Genomic DNA, 15,111 nt, shown 5'->3' with positions numbered 1-15,111 from the left:
AACAAAATACAATGAATTAATTTTGGGATATCTGCAACTGCCATAGCGGACAGTGTTTTTTCTGGGTAATTGACTAGAGATAATGGTGCTACTATTGGCTAACAAACAACATATTCTTTTATCTTTTATAATAGTTACCACTTAGTAGTTGCTTGATTTTAGCCTGTCATTGGCTCTACCATCTAAATATATTCTTTCATGATTTTCTTAGTGTTCTGTAACTCAAGAGTTGGCATTTCTAGCAACAAATGTTTGAGAAAGACTTGCTCTGACTCTTCAGGGTTTTTAGATGAGAGACTTGAGAAATCTATATAGTTAGGGAATAAATGGGGCAGTCAGGCTCTGATGTAATGGGAAGGAAAAAGAACAAATACTAATCATTCTCCTCATTTCTGACATATTTTTTTCTTCATAGCACCTGGAGTGGATACAAGTGGCAGTTTTTGTTTCTTATGAAATTGTTTCTGGAATGGAAACCATGGAATTAGAGTAGAACATTTCTCAAGACCTGCAATGGCTTTGGGCAGCACCAGGAGCTCCTGAAAGGATTATCTGAGAGTATATAAAAGTTTGGCAACAGAAGGAACTATGAGAAGCAACTGATCAGAAATACCATTAGAGCAATCTTTTGAATTCTTCAGACAATTGATTCTTGGTGCAAATTAAGTAAAATCTATACTGAAGAGAAATATGAAAAGTATGTTGACATCCTAAAGTAAACAGGAAAAAAAGTGAAATGATAGACTTTTTTTTTTTTTAACTATGGTTAAGTATTTGTAAAACTTCAGATTTAGCTCTGAGAATTTCCATGATTCTGAAGCTTGATATCCCAAATGTGGAACCTTTTCAATGAAAAAGAATAATTGAGAATACATCTTATATACCCAAGAAAGAAGACCTGAGAGTGAAAAAGTGCTACAAACAAATTGTTTACATATAATCTTGGCAACAAAATTCACACTCAGGTTAAAGCTGAGTTTGAGACTGCTATATTGAATACAGTAAAGATTGAATTTCATTCAGATGTGCAACAGAACCTACTGATTTTTCTTCACTTAGAAATTCTATATAAATGTCCCCAAGCTCTAGCTCTTCAGGTGTTCCAGTGTCAGGGTCCTTGAGGCTTGGGGTCTATACAGGTAGATGAACTGTTGCCCAGTGAAGGCTTCATACAGAGCAACATGAGCACAGTTTTCTGTTCCAGCAGTGAGGTAAAACCAGGTCATTTTGGAAGAAGCCATACTGCATCTCTGCTATACAAGATAACCCTGTCATTACCTTTGAGTTTTTCATACTCCTTTCTCAAGCATCAACTTTGTATTACAGATTTAATCCACCTGGTTCTGTTCTTATGAGCACATGTCTCTCAATGCCTCTACTCTTCATTTTGTCCCTTTTCCTCTTAGAGAATTAGAGAATATATGCAGGTACCCCTATCAGGGAGAGAAAACAATGTGGTTCCAAAAACCTATTTCCTGTGTCTTTGGTAGTGGCAATTTTGAGAGTATGTAAGACTGACACTTCAATCATGAGCCCTTATTCCTTTCAGCCCATTACCCTCCAATACAAATGCCGCAACCTTCCAGGACTCTCCACTAGCTTTTTGTTATTTTAAAATGTTTTTCCCAATTCAGTAAACTATTTCCCTTTTATTTTTTTGGCTGTTTGAAATCAAAATCACTATGAATAAGAGAGGGAAATATACAACATTGAATTTGGAGGAAAAAATGAAGGTTCTCAGCAGGATTGAAGCTGGACGATCTCTTAAAAATGTAATGGATGAATTTGGAATCAGTAAGTCAACATTTTATGACATTAAAAAGAATAAGAAATTGATTTTGGATTTTGTACTGAAACAGGACATGCCATTAGTAGGAGCTGAAAAGAGAAAGAGGACAACAGGAGCTAAATATAGTGATGTAGATGATGCTGTATACATGTGGTACCAACAGAAACGCTCAGCTGGTGTCCCTGTTAGAGGCGTGGAGCTTCAGGCTGCTGCAGAGAGATTTGCACAATGTTTTGGACGAACAGACTTCAAAGCCAGCACTGGTTGGCTTTTTAGATTTCGAAATAGGCATGCAATTGGGAACCGAAAAGTATGTGGAGAACAGATTGTAAGTTCAGCTTCAGAAAATGTTGAGCCATTTAGACAAAAACTGTCCTTGATAATCAAAGAGGAGAAACTGCATCTAGCTCAGGTATACAGTGGGGATGAGACTGACCTCTTTTGGAAGTCAATGCCAGAAAACACTCAGGCAAGTAGAAAAGATATCTGCCTGCCAGGGAGGAAAATAAACAAAGAACGGTTGTCTGCCCTTTTATGTGCAAATGCAGATGGAACTCATAAGTTAAAATCAATTATTATTGGCAAATTAAAGCTGCCCAAAAGTGTGAGAGAGGACACAAGTTCATTACCTGTGATATATAAACCTAGTAAAGATGCTTGGTTCACCAGGGAATTGTTTTCAGAATGGTTCTTTCAAAACTTTGTTCCTGAGGTTCGGCATTTTCAAATTAATGTCCTAAGATTCCATGAAGAGGATGTCAGGGCATTGTTACTTCTGGACAGTTCCCCAGCTCACCCTTCTGCTGAATCACTAACCAGTGAGGATGGTCGAATAAAATGTATGTTCTTTCCTCATAACTCTTCAACTTTGATCCAACCAATGAATCAGGGTGTGACCTTGAGCTGCAAACGACTTTATAGATGGAAGCAACTTGAAGAGAGTCTGGTAATTTTTGAAGAAAGTGAAGATGAGCAAGATAAAGGGGAAAACGGGATTTCCAAGATTAAAATCTATAATATAAAAAATGCAGTTTTTAACTGGGCAAGAAGTTGGGATGAAGTAAAGCAAATAACCATAGTAAATGCCTGGGAAAATCTTCTTTACAAAAAGGAACCTGACTATGCTCTCCAAGGCTTAGAAAGTAGAGATTACAGAGAGATTCTTGAAAAATGTGGTGAGTTAAAAACTAAGGTAGATGATGATAAGGTGTGGTTAAATGGAGTTGATGAAGAAAAGGGTTGTCCTCCAAAAACTAAAGGTAGAATTACAAAGGGAGTTGCCCAAAGAGAAGGAATTGAGAAGCAGGCTACTGAATTTAAGTTATCTGCTGTGAGAGAGAGTTTGGACTACCTTCTTGACTTTGTGGATGCCACACCTGAATTTCAAAGGTTTCATTCCACACTGAAAGAGATGCAACAAGAAGTAGTCAGGAAACAGTTCCAGAGTAGAATCCATTCAAGAATTGGTAGTTTTTTGACACCTAGGCCTCATAATATTAAGGATACCTTTAATATGCCCTCAACTTCTGGTTCTAATCATTAAATTTTTGTGTTTAAAGATTTCTGCAGTTACATGATCATGTTTGATGTAAGCCTACTGTAATTGTCATTGTTTTTATTAACTGACATTATTTTGCATATCAGTGTTCATTTACATATTGGTTATAAACTATACAGTTTGAAAATAATAAACTTTCGTTTCTTTAAATGTATGAATATATTATTATTTTCTATTTAAGATAGGACCTGGGGCTGGGGTTGTGGCTCAGCGGTGGAGTGCTTGCCTAGCATATGCAAGGCCCTGGGTTCAATCCTCAGCACCATGTAAAAATAAATAAAATAAAGGTATGGTGTCCAACTACAACTAAAAAATTAAAAAATATATAAGACCTGAATAATGAGGAATTACGGTCCCAGATAAAATGGCTATAAGGAAAAGCACTAATTTATATTCAATTGTGTAGCTCAGTAGCAGAGCACATGTTTACCATGTACAAGGATCTAGGTTCAATCTGCAGCACCAAAAACAAACCAAAAACTCACGTATTCCCAGCCTCAAGCAAAGAAGCTGTATGCAGACTAATTCTTACCTTTACAAAGATAAAGCTAGATTTGGCTTCTAATTTAATAGTATGCCACACTCTTCTTTTTTAACTCTTACCACTTATTTAGTGTTTATTTTCCTCTTAGTTAAAGTAACATGCTGATTATTGAAGGTATATAAAAAGAAAATACCCAGTCCTATTGACCAATAATATCCTTTTAAAACTTGGGTGTCATTTTTTAATTAGAAGGTTGCTGTGTAAAAATATTATATCTTAACACTTTATGCATTGGATTAACATTTGTTGAGTATATAGGATTGTATATACGTAGATTTACATAATCTTTATACTCATAATCTGACTATGCTCTCCAAGGCTTAGAAAGTAGAAGTGTATATTCTGATCCCTTTTTAAATAGGTAAGGAAACAAATAGAAGCTAGGTAACTTGATAAGGCCACAGAAGCTTATAAATGAGATTTAAATTCTATTTAATGCCAAAGCTCAGACTTTATTTTGCTATTTGAAAATTTCCCCCATGTCATTAAAATCTCTTCACAAACCTCAAACATGATGGTTAATTACTATTCCACCATGTGATATATCATATCACTGAATGAACCATTCTCCTGTTAAGTGTTTGTTTCTTATTTTTTGAAGTAAGTAAAATGGTGAACACCTTTTTGTAGAAAAATCCAAGTGATTATTTTAAGGAAGGTTTTTAGAAATTAAGCTTCTGAGCTGAGTTAGTAGTACATGCCTGCAGTCCCGACAACTTGGGCTTAGGGCCAGCTGGGCAACATAGCAAGACTCCATCTCTTAATTTTTTTTTTTTTTAATTTAAACCAAGTCAAAGAGTGTGATTTTTTTTTTTTTTTTTAAAGAAAGGTATTTTCATGTTCAGGCCCAGAGTTTGAAAGTACCTCCTGGGCACCAATCCTAGCATTAAATATTGCTATTAGTTTTTGTTAATTTTATAATAAAAGATTGGCACATTTTACTGTTCCCCATTTTAGCACAAGATGTCAGGTGAGCATTTAGATTGATATTTGCAAATAACAAGTTTTGCCAAGATAATTAAGTCCTTATTAGCTTTTAATATTTCCTTTCTCATAGGGTCTGTTTCTTGAGATTTATATTCTGTTCCATTGGTCAATACCAGGTAACTATAGTGTAAAATTAACGATTAAATGTAGTGCTGGTATCTACTCTTGCTCTATTACCTTACCATTTTAATCAGACTGTTTTTTGTTGTTGTTGTTGTTGTTGTTTGGGGGGTATTGGAGATTAAACTCAGGGGCACTTGACCATTGGAGCCACATCCTCAGCCCTATTTTGTATTTTATTTAGAGACAGGGTCTCACAGAGTTGCTTAGCACCTTACTTTTGCTGAGCTGGCTTTGAACTCGAGATCCTCCTGCCTCAACCTCACGAACTACTGGGATTACAGGATGTGCCACAGTGCCCAGGTGAGACTTTTAATATAAGGCAAGTACCCACTTACTATCTTCAGAAATGTTTAAGCAGTTCTTACTTATTCTTTCAAATCAACTTCGGCATTAAACTGTTCAAGCCTCCTCCAAACACACATCAGTTCCCTCTGGAATTTATGCAAATTTAAACTAATTAGTTTGATAAGAATTTAAACTTACTTCTATTTGAATGGTACGTGTATAGTTTTTATAGTTGAGTCTTCATCTATTTTACTGTTATTCCTAGGTAGTATTGTTGTTATTCTGAGTGGAGTCCTTTATTTTAATTAGTTATTTTAAGCAGGCAGGGTGGCACATGGGAGGCTGAGGCAGGAGGATGGAGAGTTTGAAGCCAGCCATGGCAACTGAGACCATCTAAAAATAGATTTTTAAATGGTGGGGATGTCAGACTCAGTGGTAGAGCACTTGCCTAGCACATGTGAGGCACTGAGTTTGATCCTCAGCACCACACAAAAATAAAGATACTGTATCCATATACAACAACAAAAAAATTATTTTAAAAAGTGTGGTGGTGGTGTGGTTCACTGGTAGAGTACTACTGGGTTAAAAAAAAAAAAGTAGTTACTGCTGATATATTCTTATCGTGTAAATTCAGTAATTTTAAATTATCTATTACCCAGAACTTACAGAAAAATTAAACATGCCACTGTGTACTTCTTTTCACTCAATTTAGGCTTGCTTTTATGGTTCTTTTAAGCCTACTGGAGGTTGGGAGACCTATGACATTTGGAAGGTTGACTTTGATTTTAAAATTTGTCCCTAATTTGTTTTCCCTCCTTTGAGGACTTTTCAAACCATAGGTTTTTGGAAGAAATTGAGAATGGCACTTGAGGATATTGCTTAGCTCTCTAGTTCTTCTAATTGGGGTATTTTGTGTAAATATCTTTATTTTTTTCAATGGCAATAAATTCCCAGAATTGAATGACCAGGACTCATACTCATTTTTGAGAGTAATCACAAATTCTGTTCCATTGGTCAATACCAGGTAACTATAGTGTAAAATTATCTTGAAGCAGATTTGGATGCTTGTGATTTCTGACAATCTTTTGGAGCATTCAAGGTGCCTCAGTGACAAACTAAGAACTTTAACTGGAAGATCTGTCTGAAATCTTTTATGAACCGAATATGAATATCTTCTGCATGCCAGGCACTGTGCTGTTTCATATATAATATTTTGTGTGACATCATCTCATTAAAACAAAGCTGAGTTACATGTACAGTTTGCTAGAAGGGGAGCTAGACTGGAGATTGGGTGAAGAGTCCCAATGGAAAGCCTTTTAATCTTGGGGTGAACACCTAGGGGAGGAAAAGAAGCCCTCATTATTCTAGCTTCAGACTCTAAGTAAAGCAACATTAGTTGAACAAAATCATAAGATCTGCATGGTGATTCTATATTATATACATGGATATCATGTGTGTATATGTGTGTGTATATGTACATAAATATGAGGACAGGAATGAATTGTACAATCCATGTAAGCTGCCATCTTAAACAGCTTGCTTAGCCTTAACACAAGCTTCACACCACTGAATTCATGTCATCAGAAGCCATATCAGCCCTGCCCTGCTCCACTGGACTCCATCTGCTGTAGATCCTACATTAACTTCTCTAATCCTCACCCTGTCCAATGTCCCTCAATCACAACACTACCACTGCTCTCTTCCCGTTAACAAGATACATAAGCAAAAGGGAGATTAGTAAGAAACACATATTTAAAAATTGGCTCCGAAAACCAATGAAAAGCCAGGTGTGGTGGCACATGCCTGTAATCCCAGCAGCTCAGGAGGCTGAGGCAGGAGGATTATGAATCTAAAACCAGCCTTAGCAATTCAGCAAGGCCCTAATAAACTCAGTGAGACCCTGTCTATAAAAAAAAAAAAAAATACAAAAATAGGGCTGGAGATATGGCTCAGTGGCTAAGCACCCCTGGGTTCAATCCCTGGTACAAAGAAAAAAAGAGAAAGAGGGAGGGAGGGAGGGAGGGAGGGGGAGCGAGAACAGGTAAGAAGAGGGGGGAAACCAAGGGAAAACTCACACTGAGGCTGGGCTGAGGCAAGACTGATAAAGTGAGAAGGGACACAGTTATTCCCATCACTTAAGAGTGATATTTATTTGATAGTCAATTGCTAACAGATTGTTCCATCATTTTTTTTTTTTCTCCCAGAGAACAGCTAGTTCTATACCTTCCTTCAGGGCCATATAAGTCCTTCTGATAACTCCCAGAGTAACTGCTGGTACTCTTTCCTATAGATGCACACTCCTAGAATTCCTATTCTCATTCTAATACATGATTTCCCCTAATAATGTTCCCCTCCCTGTATTTTCCCACCTTTAATGATCAATTACTCAGTAACATCAGGACCATCTTAGCTTCCTTCCTAGGAACCAGCTACAAGAGCCAAATATCCCATTTATCCTGTCTTTTGAAAAGCCTAACTTGCCTCAAGCTACTTTATAAAATTATAATTTTTAAAAAAATATTTTAGTTGTAGACAGACACAGTTATCTTCATTTATTTTTATGTGGTGCTGAGGATGGAACCCAGTGCCTCACATGTGCTACAGCCTCAGCCTAAGAATATAAACTTTCTTAACAAAGAATGGAAAACATTTTCAGTGCTGTGCAACAAAAAGAAAACAACTTTGGGAGACCAAGCAGCCATTCAGCTTGACCTTGTTAGTCGGTGGAATCCAGCCCAGAACCCATCAAGCCCACACCTTCCCGCAGCCTATATGCTGCCACCTTTGTCAAAACTTTTCTGACCAACCCAGGAAGTCCACAAGAAGAAAGCTGGGCCTCTGAGAAGAGGCTGGATAAAGATCAACACTGAGGTTAAGACAAAGGCCCTTAATCAAGATTCACACACATTCATGTTTCCCAAAGATATTTATTACCATTCAAACATTTTCAACAGGGAAAACATAATCCCTAACTTCTGTAGGATCCACTTTGATGGAACCCTCCGTCCAGGAACAAGACTCCAGAGCTCTGTATTTTTTTTTTCTTTTCTTTTTTTGACAAAGGCGAGGGAAGGTTTCAATCTCTGCAAAGGGTGGAGTAATCACTCACCCATTTCATCTGCCAATTTTTGGGCTTACCTGCAAGTTCTACCTCAGAATTTCTCTCAAACCTCTGGTTCCTTTTTGTCTCCAGTCATACTTGCTTATGTGGTCTGCCGATGGACACTCCTTCCACCACTGCACTGTGGTGGTTGACCAAGACTGCCCTCAGCTTTTTAGACAGAGCCTTCAAGAGAGCTGCAACCTACAACCAGGTTTGTTTGACCTCCACTGGTTTCCTAGGAGACTTGGCCACTCTTCTGTACTCTCAAACATTCCCAAGAGCCCAAACACTCCTACTGACTCCAAAGTGAGGAGTAGAAAAAGATCACAGATTCCCAAAGTTTTGGGGTTAAAAATGGACACAGTAAGGCACCCAAACCACACCTTGGTTAAATGCACCAAGAAAGTGGGTGCACCTTCAGACAAAAAGTGACCCAGAGCAGGTCACTTCAAAGACTTATATCCTTACTACTGCAGACTGAACTCCTTTTTAGTGTGAAGCTAATATTCTGCTGCCTCTGCACCTCCCTCTAAATGAGCCTCATATTCTCTTTACATTAACTACCTGGAAGACAGGTCATTTAGCCAGCTGGGCTCTTGGTATGACCTCTGAATATGCCACTGATTCCGGGGCTAAGAGAAGTCCCACTGTCCTTAACCGGTGTGAGTTCTCTGATGACTCATAAGGCGTGAACTCCGAGAGAAGCTTTCTCCACATTCAGAACATTTATACGGTCTTTCACCTGTATGGGTTCTCAAGTGACGAATCCGATTAGAGCTGTGAGAGAAACTGTCTCCACACTCATGACAGGTATAGGGTTTTTCACCTGTGTGAATTCTCTGGTGCCTGATTAAGTTGGATCTATGAGAGAAGTTTTCCCCGCAAAGGGTACATTTATATGGTTTCTCTCCTGTGTGTGTTCTCTGATGTCTGGTGAGGTGCATTCCCTGCCGGAAGCTTTTCCCACAAGTCAAACATTCAAAGAGTTTCTTTTCAGCTCTGTGGGCTCCATGGTTTGTAAGAAAGGGGGCACTGTCACTCATGGCCTCCCCACACTCAGAAAAAGGGTCAAGTCTCTCTTTCTCATGGGTTCTTTCATGAATAACAAGGTGTGAACTCCGAGAAAAACTTTTCCCACACTCAGCACACTTATAGGGTCTCTCTCCGGTGTGGATCCTCTGGTGCCGAAGGAGGTTGGAGCTATGAGCAAAGATCTCCCCACACTCTGGACACTTGTAGGGCTTCTCCCCAGTGTGTGTCCTCTGGTGCCTGTGAAGGTTAGAGTTGCAAGAGAAGCTTTTTCCACAGACGCTGCACTGATAAGGTTTCTCACCTGTATGGGTACGCTGGTGGCGGGTCAGGTGGGTATTTTGACTGAAGCATTTTCCACATTCCAGGCATTTATGGGCCTCCTCTCCTAGGTGTGCTCTATGTAGTGACATAAAGTGTGGATGCCCACCAAAAACTTCGCCACACTCCACACCCATACACAGTTTTTCTGCTGCATGTATTCTCTGGTGCCTAATTAGGTTTGAGTTGTTAGAGAAATTTTTGCCACACAAGGGACATAGATGGAGTTTCTTTGGCTGCAATTCCTTTGGTCGCACCAGTTCTCTGCAACCTGTGGCTCCAGCTAAGGACTGCTCTGTTCTGTCCTCTGGGGGAGGTTCCCAATGCCCTTCTGCCCTGTCATGAGGTCTTCCCAGCTCTGGACTCCAGGGTACTTCCCCTCTGGCCTGGCCAGGGAACAGCACCTGAGGATGGGTGTTCTCAAGGGAAACAGATGGAGAACTTCCTTCTGGGTTCTCGAATTTCTCTTCCCCTGGTAGAGAAATTAAAGCCAAACCTCTATATTATTTTGACACTGGAGGAAAGAAAACCCCACGTCTCTAACTATCTTTCAGGTCAGAGGCCCTAAAGGGCTAGTTCTACCTCCATTTCCCATCCTCTCCCTATAAGTACAGCACTCTAGAAAAGCATCTGAATAAAGGATAGGGCAGATGCTCAATGAATCAAGAGCTCAGACCAGTCTTGGAATTCCCTTCTTAAGGTCTCCACCTCACCTCCAACGGGGCCTCTTGCTTCTGCCTTTCAGGAGTGGTTGATTTGGAGTGAGGCTAGGATGGGCCAAGTGAGCCTAAGAGTGTGTGCTTCCTCAGTCTGCACCCTGGGTTCCTCATTTGCCTCATAGGCATGGAAAGTGAGCACTGGAGACACAGCAAACAATGTACCTCCATGCCAGCAGTAGTAGGAGGCCCTGTACCCAACTTTCATCTATCTTGTGTTAAACCTCAAGATGCCTTGCTGGGTAGATGTTCACCTTCATTTCTTACCTGGAGCTGCACTTCTGGGGCTCACACCCTCCTTGCAACTCTGGACACTGGGATCCCATGGTTTTCCTCCTTGTTCCACCTGGGTGTTGAGGGCTTCCTGACTGGGAATGTGAGATTCTGTTTACAATGAAAAAAAAAAAAATAGATTGCTATATCACCACTCTCCTCTACCAAGCAAGGGTAAAAAGATAACCTTATTCCCTGCTCTTAGTGGGGAGATGAATGCTCAACAAGTCTGACATCGTTTACTTGGAATACACACACTAAACTATTCCCAGTGGTTACCTCTACAGAAAGAAATTAGAGGAGACTATTTTTTTGTTTGGTTGGTTTTAAGACTTTCAACACACTTGGGATTTTTTTTTCCATGAGAATGTACACTTCTGAAATTAAAACAACAATAAAATTAACATGTTCAAGATGGTTAGCTCTTTGAAAAATCAGTTTAACATATCAAAAGAACCTTGACTCTTACATATAAATATGATTTGACTTGACAACTCCAAGGAGAAAATATGACAATGAGAAAAGGACCCACAGCTCTGAAAGGATGATGAGATTAAAACCCAAATGTGCTATTTCTGGGCTATGCTAAAAAATAAAACCAAAAACCTCACTCCAAACATGGACCCAAACAATTTCAATTCCAACAAATTATCTGATTTTTCTCTTCCTAGTTAGCACTCACTAAAGGAGAGCTTTGTTCAATTTTGGGCAACAGAGCAGTGGAAAAGTGATGAAAAACCTGGAGTTGGTCCCAATGAAAAGAAACAAAAGCCAGTAAAAAGCCCTTTGCAGAAATAATGTATCTGAGTCCAAAAAACTATGATTCTTTTATACAAATCTGATAGATGAAAATAAACTGCAGTGTGATTTCTACTGGCGTGTGCTACGATATAGCTAATTATACAATTGTGTTTAAGACTTCCTCCAGCTTTATTATAAAAATTTTCATCTTCAAAGAAAAGTTGAGGAAACTGTATAATAATTTTCTGTATATCCTCTTTCTAATCCAACTATCAGTTTGTCATTTCATATGCATCATTTTTAATCTCTGCACAATAGTTCAACACATAGATGCATTATAATTTATGCATTATTTAACCTGCTTTTTTCCCCAAATTTCCACATGGCCCTTCACTTCCCTGCATTTCTATAGACTACAAGGGCTAATAAGCTGCAATGTTGATGCCAGTGCTTTGTCTTTGGAGCCTAGAAATACTAATGGAGGACAGGAAACAAGCAAGCTCTGAAGAATAAGCATCTCAAAATTACAAAGAATTAAGAACATTGAGGCCTCCTTAGCATCCTGGGGAACTGAATATGTGTGATGTGGGCACTAATCATTGGATTTAATTTGTGCTGCCCATGGAAGTATATTATATTCAAACTTTCTGCCTTAGTAGAGAGTTCAGCAGTAGAGCGTAGGTCCAGGGCTGTCCATTAGAGTGCCAACTGTCGACTTGGTAGATATCTAACTAATCCTAATGTGGGGAACTTTAGAAAAAGGGAGGTCTCCTGAGAAGGCTTCTTGGCAAAATTGGAGTACATGTTCGTGGGGCAAGACCCCAGTTAGAAATGCCGCAGTTGTCATCCCTAAGAAAGAAAGTCCTTACCCAAAGAGTCCACATTCTCATAACTCTCCTGCACCGTGTCCCTGGAGAGGACTCTCTTATTAGGATCCTGGTGACCCCACTCCTCCTGGGAGATGTACATGGCCACATCCTCTATGCTTTCAGGCAACTGAAACAGCACAAGATCTCTTTTAGCCCCAAATGCACCAAGAACAATTTGAGTGTAGTCATGAATTAAAGGGGCAAAACTCAGGGATGCCAAGGACACACAAGGAAGAAAGGTCAAAGAACTATACATGATGGGTAGAGACAGAGAAAGCTTCACATTTGGTTAGGGAGAAAGATCCTCCAAGTGGCCAAAGGACCCCTTCTTATCCCAAAAGGAACACTCCAGGGAAGGAAGGAGGGTGCTGATGGGGGAAACAAGGGGAACTGCCACATCACCTGGGGCCCAGTCATCTCCTTGTCTTCCATGTTCCCTTCAGGAGGAAAGAGAGAAAGCCAGGGAGTAGATAATGCTGAAGGTGATAGAAATCACAATGAGAATGGCATTCCAAAATGTGGGGCAACCCAGAAATCTTGTTAACCCACACATTATTACAAAACAGTTTGTGTTCCAGAACACCCAGATTTTGCTTTTAGGATTGACACTAAACCAAAGGTGGCAACAGGCATAATAAAGTGATATCCAGAATGATGGGGCCAGAGTAAAGGAATGCTAGCAGTCTTCCACACTGTCAGCAGCACTCCAAACCTCCCACACCATTCATCTAGCTCTATACTGCCTGTCCTGCATACAAAAGGGTTCAAAGAGATTCCCCTTCTTTCTCCCACACCCAGCAGAACCCACACCCCACTTCTAGGTCTTTCAAGACACATCTGAGAACCTCCACTTCAGAAATTCCTTTTCCTTGGCACCTGTGCTACATTCTGCTAATATGGGGGGGGGGGGGCAATCCCAAAGCCCCTCCTCCCTCCCACCTACCCAGATGACTGTTCCTCACCCCTGTCCTTTACAGCCTGGGGGTCCCTTTTAGGGCTGGGGCCTAGCAGCTCCTGCAGCCTTGGGCCAGGGCTTCGCTCAGTCTCCATTGGCTCCAGCTTGAAGCTCGGTGACTCTCCTGCTGTTTCCAGAGGCAAAGGCTCCTCCAAAAGTACTTCTGTTCCCCGCCCTTGGTTTGTGACCTGGGAACCAACCCACATCACTCATCATCACAACAGGGTGACAGAAAGGGACATCACTACAGGATTCTAAGTGCAGGTCTTCAACAGAGAATTACAGAAGATTCCCTTTGGACTTGGCAAAAGAAGGCAGTTTACACTAAAGGCATGTGCATCCCTTGTACATCAGTGAAATTGGGAAGGGAAGACTAAAGGAGGGAAGGACAGTGTCCATTCCCACTGTACATCTTCCCCACATTCTTTATTCACGTGGCTCCTTCTGTTCTCCTTCACCTTTTCTAGATGCCCTATTTCTCACTACTGGATAAGCTAAAGTTTGATGGGGGGAGTGGCAGGGACCTCAGAGCCTCAAGGCCAAATTGTTTTCCAATTAACAGACATCCAGCTCTGCAGGACATCACTCTGTCCACCCTAATAGAACAAGAACTAATGGGTACTAGACATTAATAAGCTGGGACTGTAGTTCAGTGGTAGAGCACCCTCCTCACGTGTGAGGCACTGGGTTTGATCCTCAGCATCACATAAAAATAAAGAGATATTGTGTCCATCAACAACTAAAAAATAAGTAATAATAATAATAATACGCTGGTAGCCATCAGTGTCATCAAAACTTTACATGCCACTCCTCCTGTTACCCTCAAAATGGCCCCCAAAAGTATTTTATCAGGGGGCAAACTGAGGCCCAAAGAGATCAAATAATTTGCTAAATTCGCAAAGCTAGTAAACAGCAAAGTGAGGACTTGAACCATGGCACTCTAACAAACTACTGCCAAGGCACTGCCTTCGTGTGGTAAAAGGGTACTTTTCACTGCTCACCATGTTCCTAGGGGGAAATTCTTAAGAATGAATGTTCTGGACTAAACCACAAAAACCCCTCTTCCCCATGTAAGGTCTACCCAGAGCAACCAAGTAAATTTGGGGAACTAGGCAAAGGAGATGTCCTAGTTCTCGGGGCCAAACCGGGGATAAAACAGCCCTTTCTCTCACCTGTTGCCTCAGTCTCCCGAGCTCTCTCTGCATATCCTCCACAAGGGTCACTGCCTCTTCGCCGCTCTCCGGATGCAGCTCCTGCACCCTGCTCTGTATCTCTTGGGGCAGGATGGTCAAGAACTGTTCCAGCACCAGTAGCTCCAGAATCTGCTCCTTGGTGCGCATCTCTGGCCGCAGCCAGCCATGGCAAAGCTCCTGGAGCCGGCTGAGCGCTTCCCGGGGACCAGCGGCCTCTTGGAAGCGGAATCGTCGGAAGCGGAGATGGGAGGCCTCTTGGCTAGGCCCTGGGTCAGGCGGGGGCAGCTCCTGGCTCCAGGCGCAGTCTTCCTCCAATTTCACTATCAGCAGCCCTTCGCGTTCCTGAGAGCCCGGGACCGACGCCATCGCGGTTCCCCCAGAACGTCTTGGCCCCGAAACCAGCTATGCCTGCCTTGGACGGCGCCGGGTGCAAGGATAAATGGCGTGGGCAGAAGCCAAGGGGCTGGGATCTCCGAATCCTGGCGGAGGCCCCCAGCTTAACCTCAGCGGGTCCCCAGCTCCACCGCTTTTCTCCCCTCACACACCCACGCAAGACTGAGTCCTCGGCTCCCACGCCGGAAGTTTCAGCGCGCGAGTTATACGTCATAATCCAACGGCCCCTCCT

General features: G+C 41.2%; 2 protein-coding genes across 7 annotated transcripts in view; one reads left to right on the top strand and one right to left on the bottom strand.

The window, feature by feature from the left end:
• LOC101977874 (uncharacterized) overlaps window positions 1-3,501 on the top strand; it is a 5,989-nt gene extending 2,488 nt beyond the window's left edge. For all 3 annotated transcript variants that reach the window (XR_013427105.1, XR_013427104.1, XM_040277079.2), the window contains exon 3: window positions 416-3,501. The gene's annotated coding sequence lies outside the window, so the exon portion shown is untranslated. The remainder of the gene's footprint in view (window positions 1-415) is intronic.
• Znf263 (zinc finger protein 263) overlaps window positions 1-15,111 on the bottom strand; it is a 15,742-nt gene extending 631 nt beyond the window's left edge. The window contains exons 1-6 of one of the 4 annotated variants that reach the window (XM_005337752.5): window positions 14,466-15,104; window positions 13,301-13,481; window positions 12,741-12,814; window positions 12,339-12,465; window positions 10,723-10,839; window positions 8,194-10,211 (exon numbers count right to left, since the gene is read on the bottom strand). In XM_005337752.5, the coding sequence (XP_005337809.1) occupies window positions 9,043-10,211; window positions 10,723-10,839; window positions 12,339-12,465; window positions 12,741-12,814; window positions 13,301-13,481; window positions 14,466-14,852 (2,055 nt within the window). In that variant the 5' untranslated portion in view covers window positions 14,853-15,104 and the 3' untranslated portion in view covers window positions 8,194-9,042. Of the gene's footprint in view, window positions 1-8,193; window positions 10,212-10,722; window positions 10,840-12,338; window positions 12,466-12,740; window positions 12,815-13,300; window positions 13,482-14,465 lie in introns of those variants that run through there. The other 3 variants (XM_021734883.3, XM_078024513.1, XM_013364020.4) reach the window with 3 other exon arrangements.

The sequence above is a fragment of the Ictidomys tridecemlineatus genome, chromosome 10, assembly GCF_052094955.1.
Source record: "Ictidomys tridecemlineatus isolate mIctTri1 chromosome 10, mIctTri1.hap1, whole genome shotgun sequence".
Classification (NCBI taxonomy): domain Eukaryota; kingdom Metazoa; phylum Chordata; class Mammalia; order Rodentia; family Sciuridae; genus Ictidomys; species Ictidomys tridecemlineatus.
This window is presented reverse-complemented; position numbering and strand designations above follow the sequence as displayed.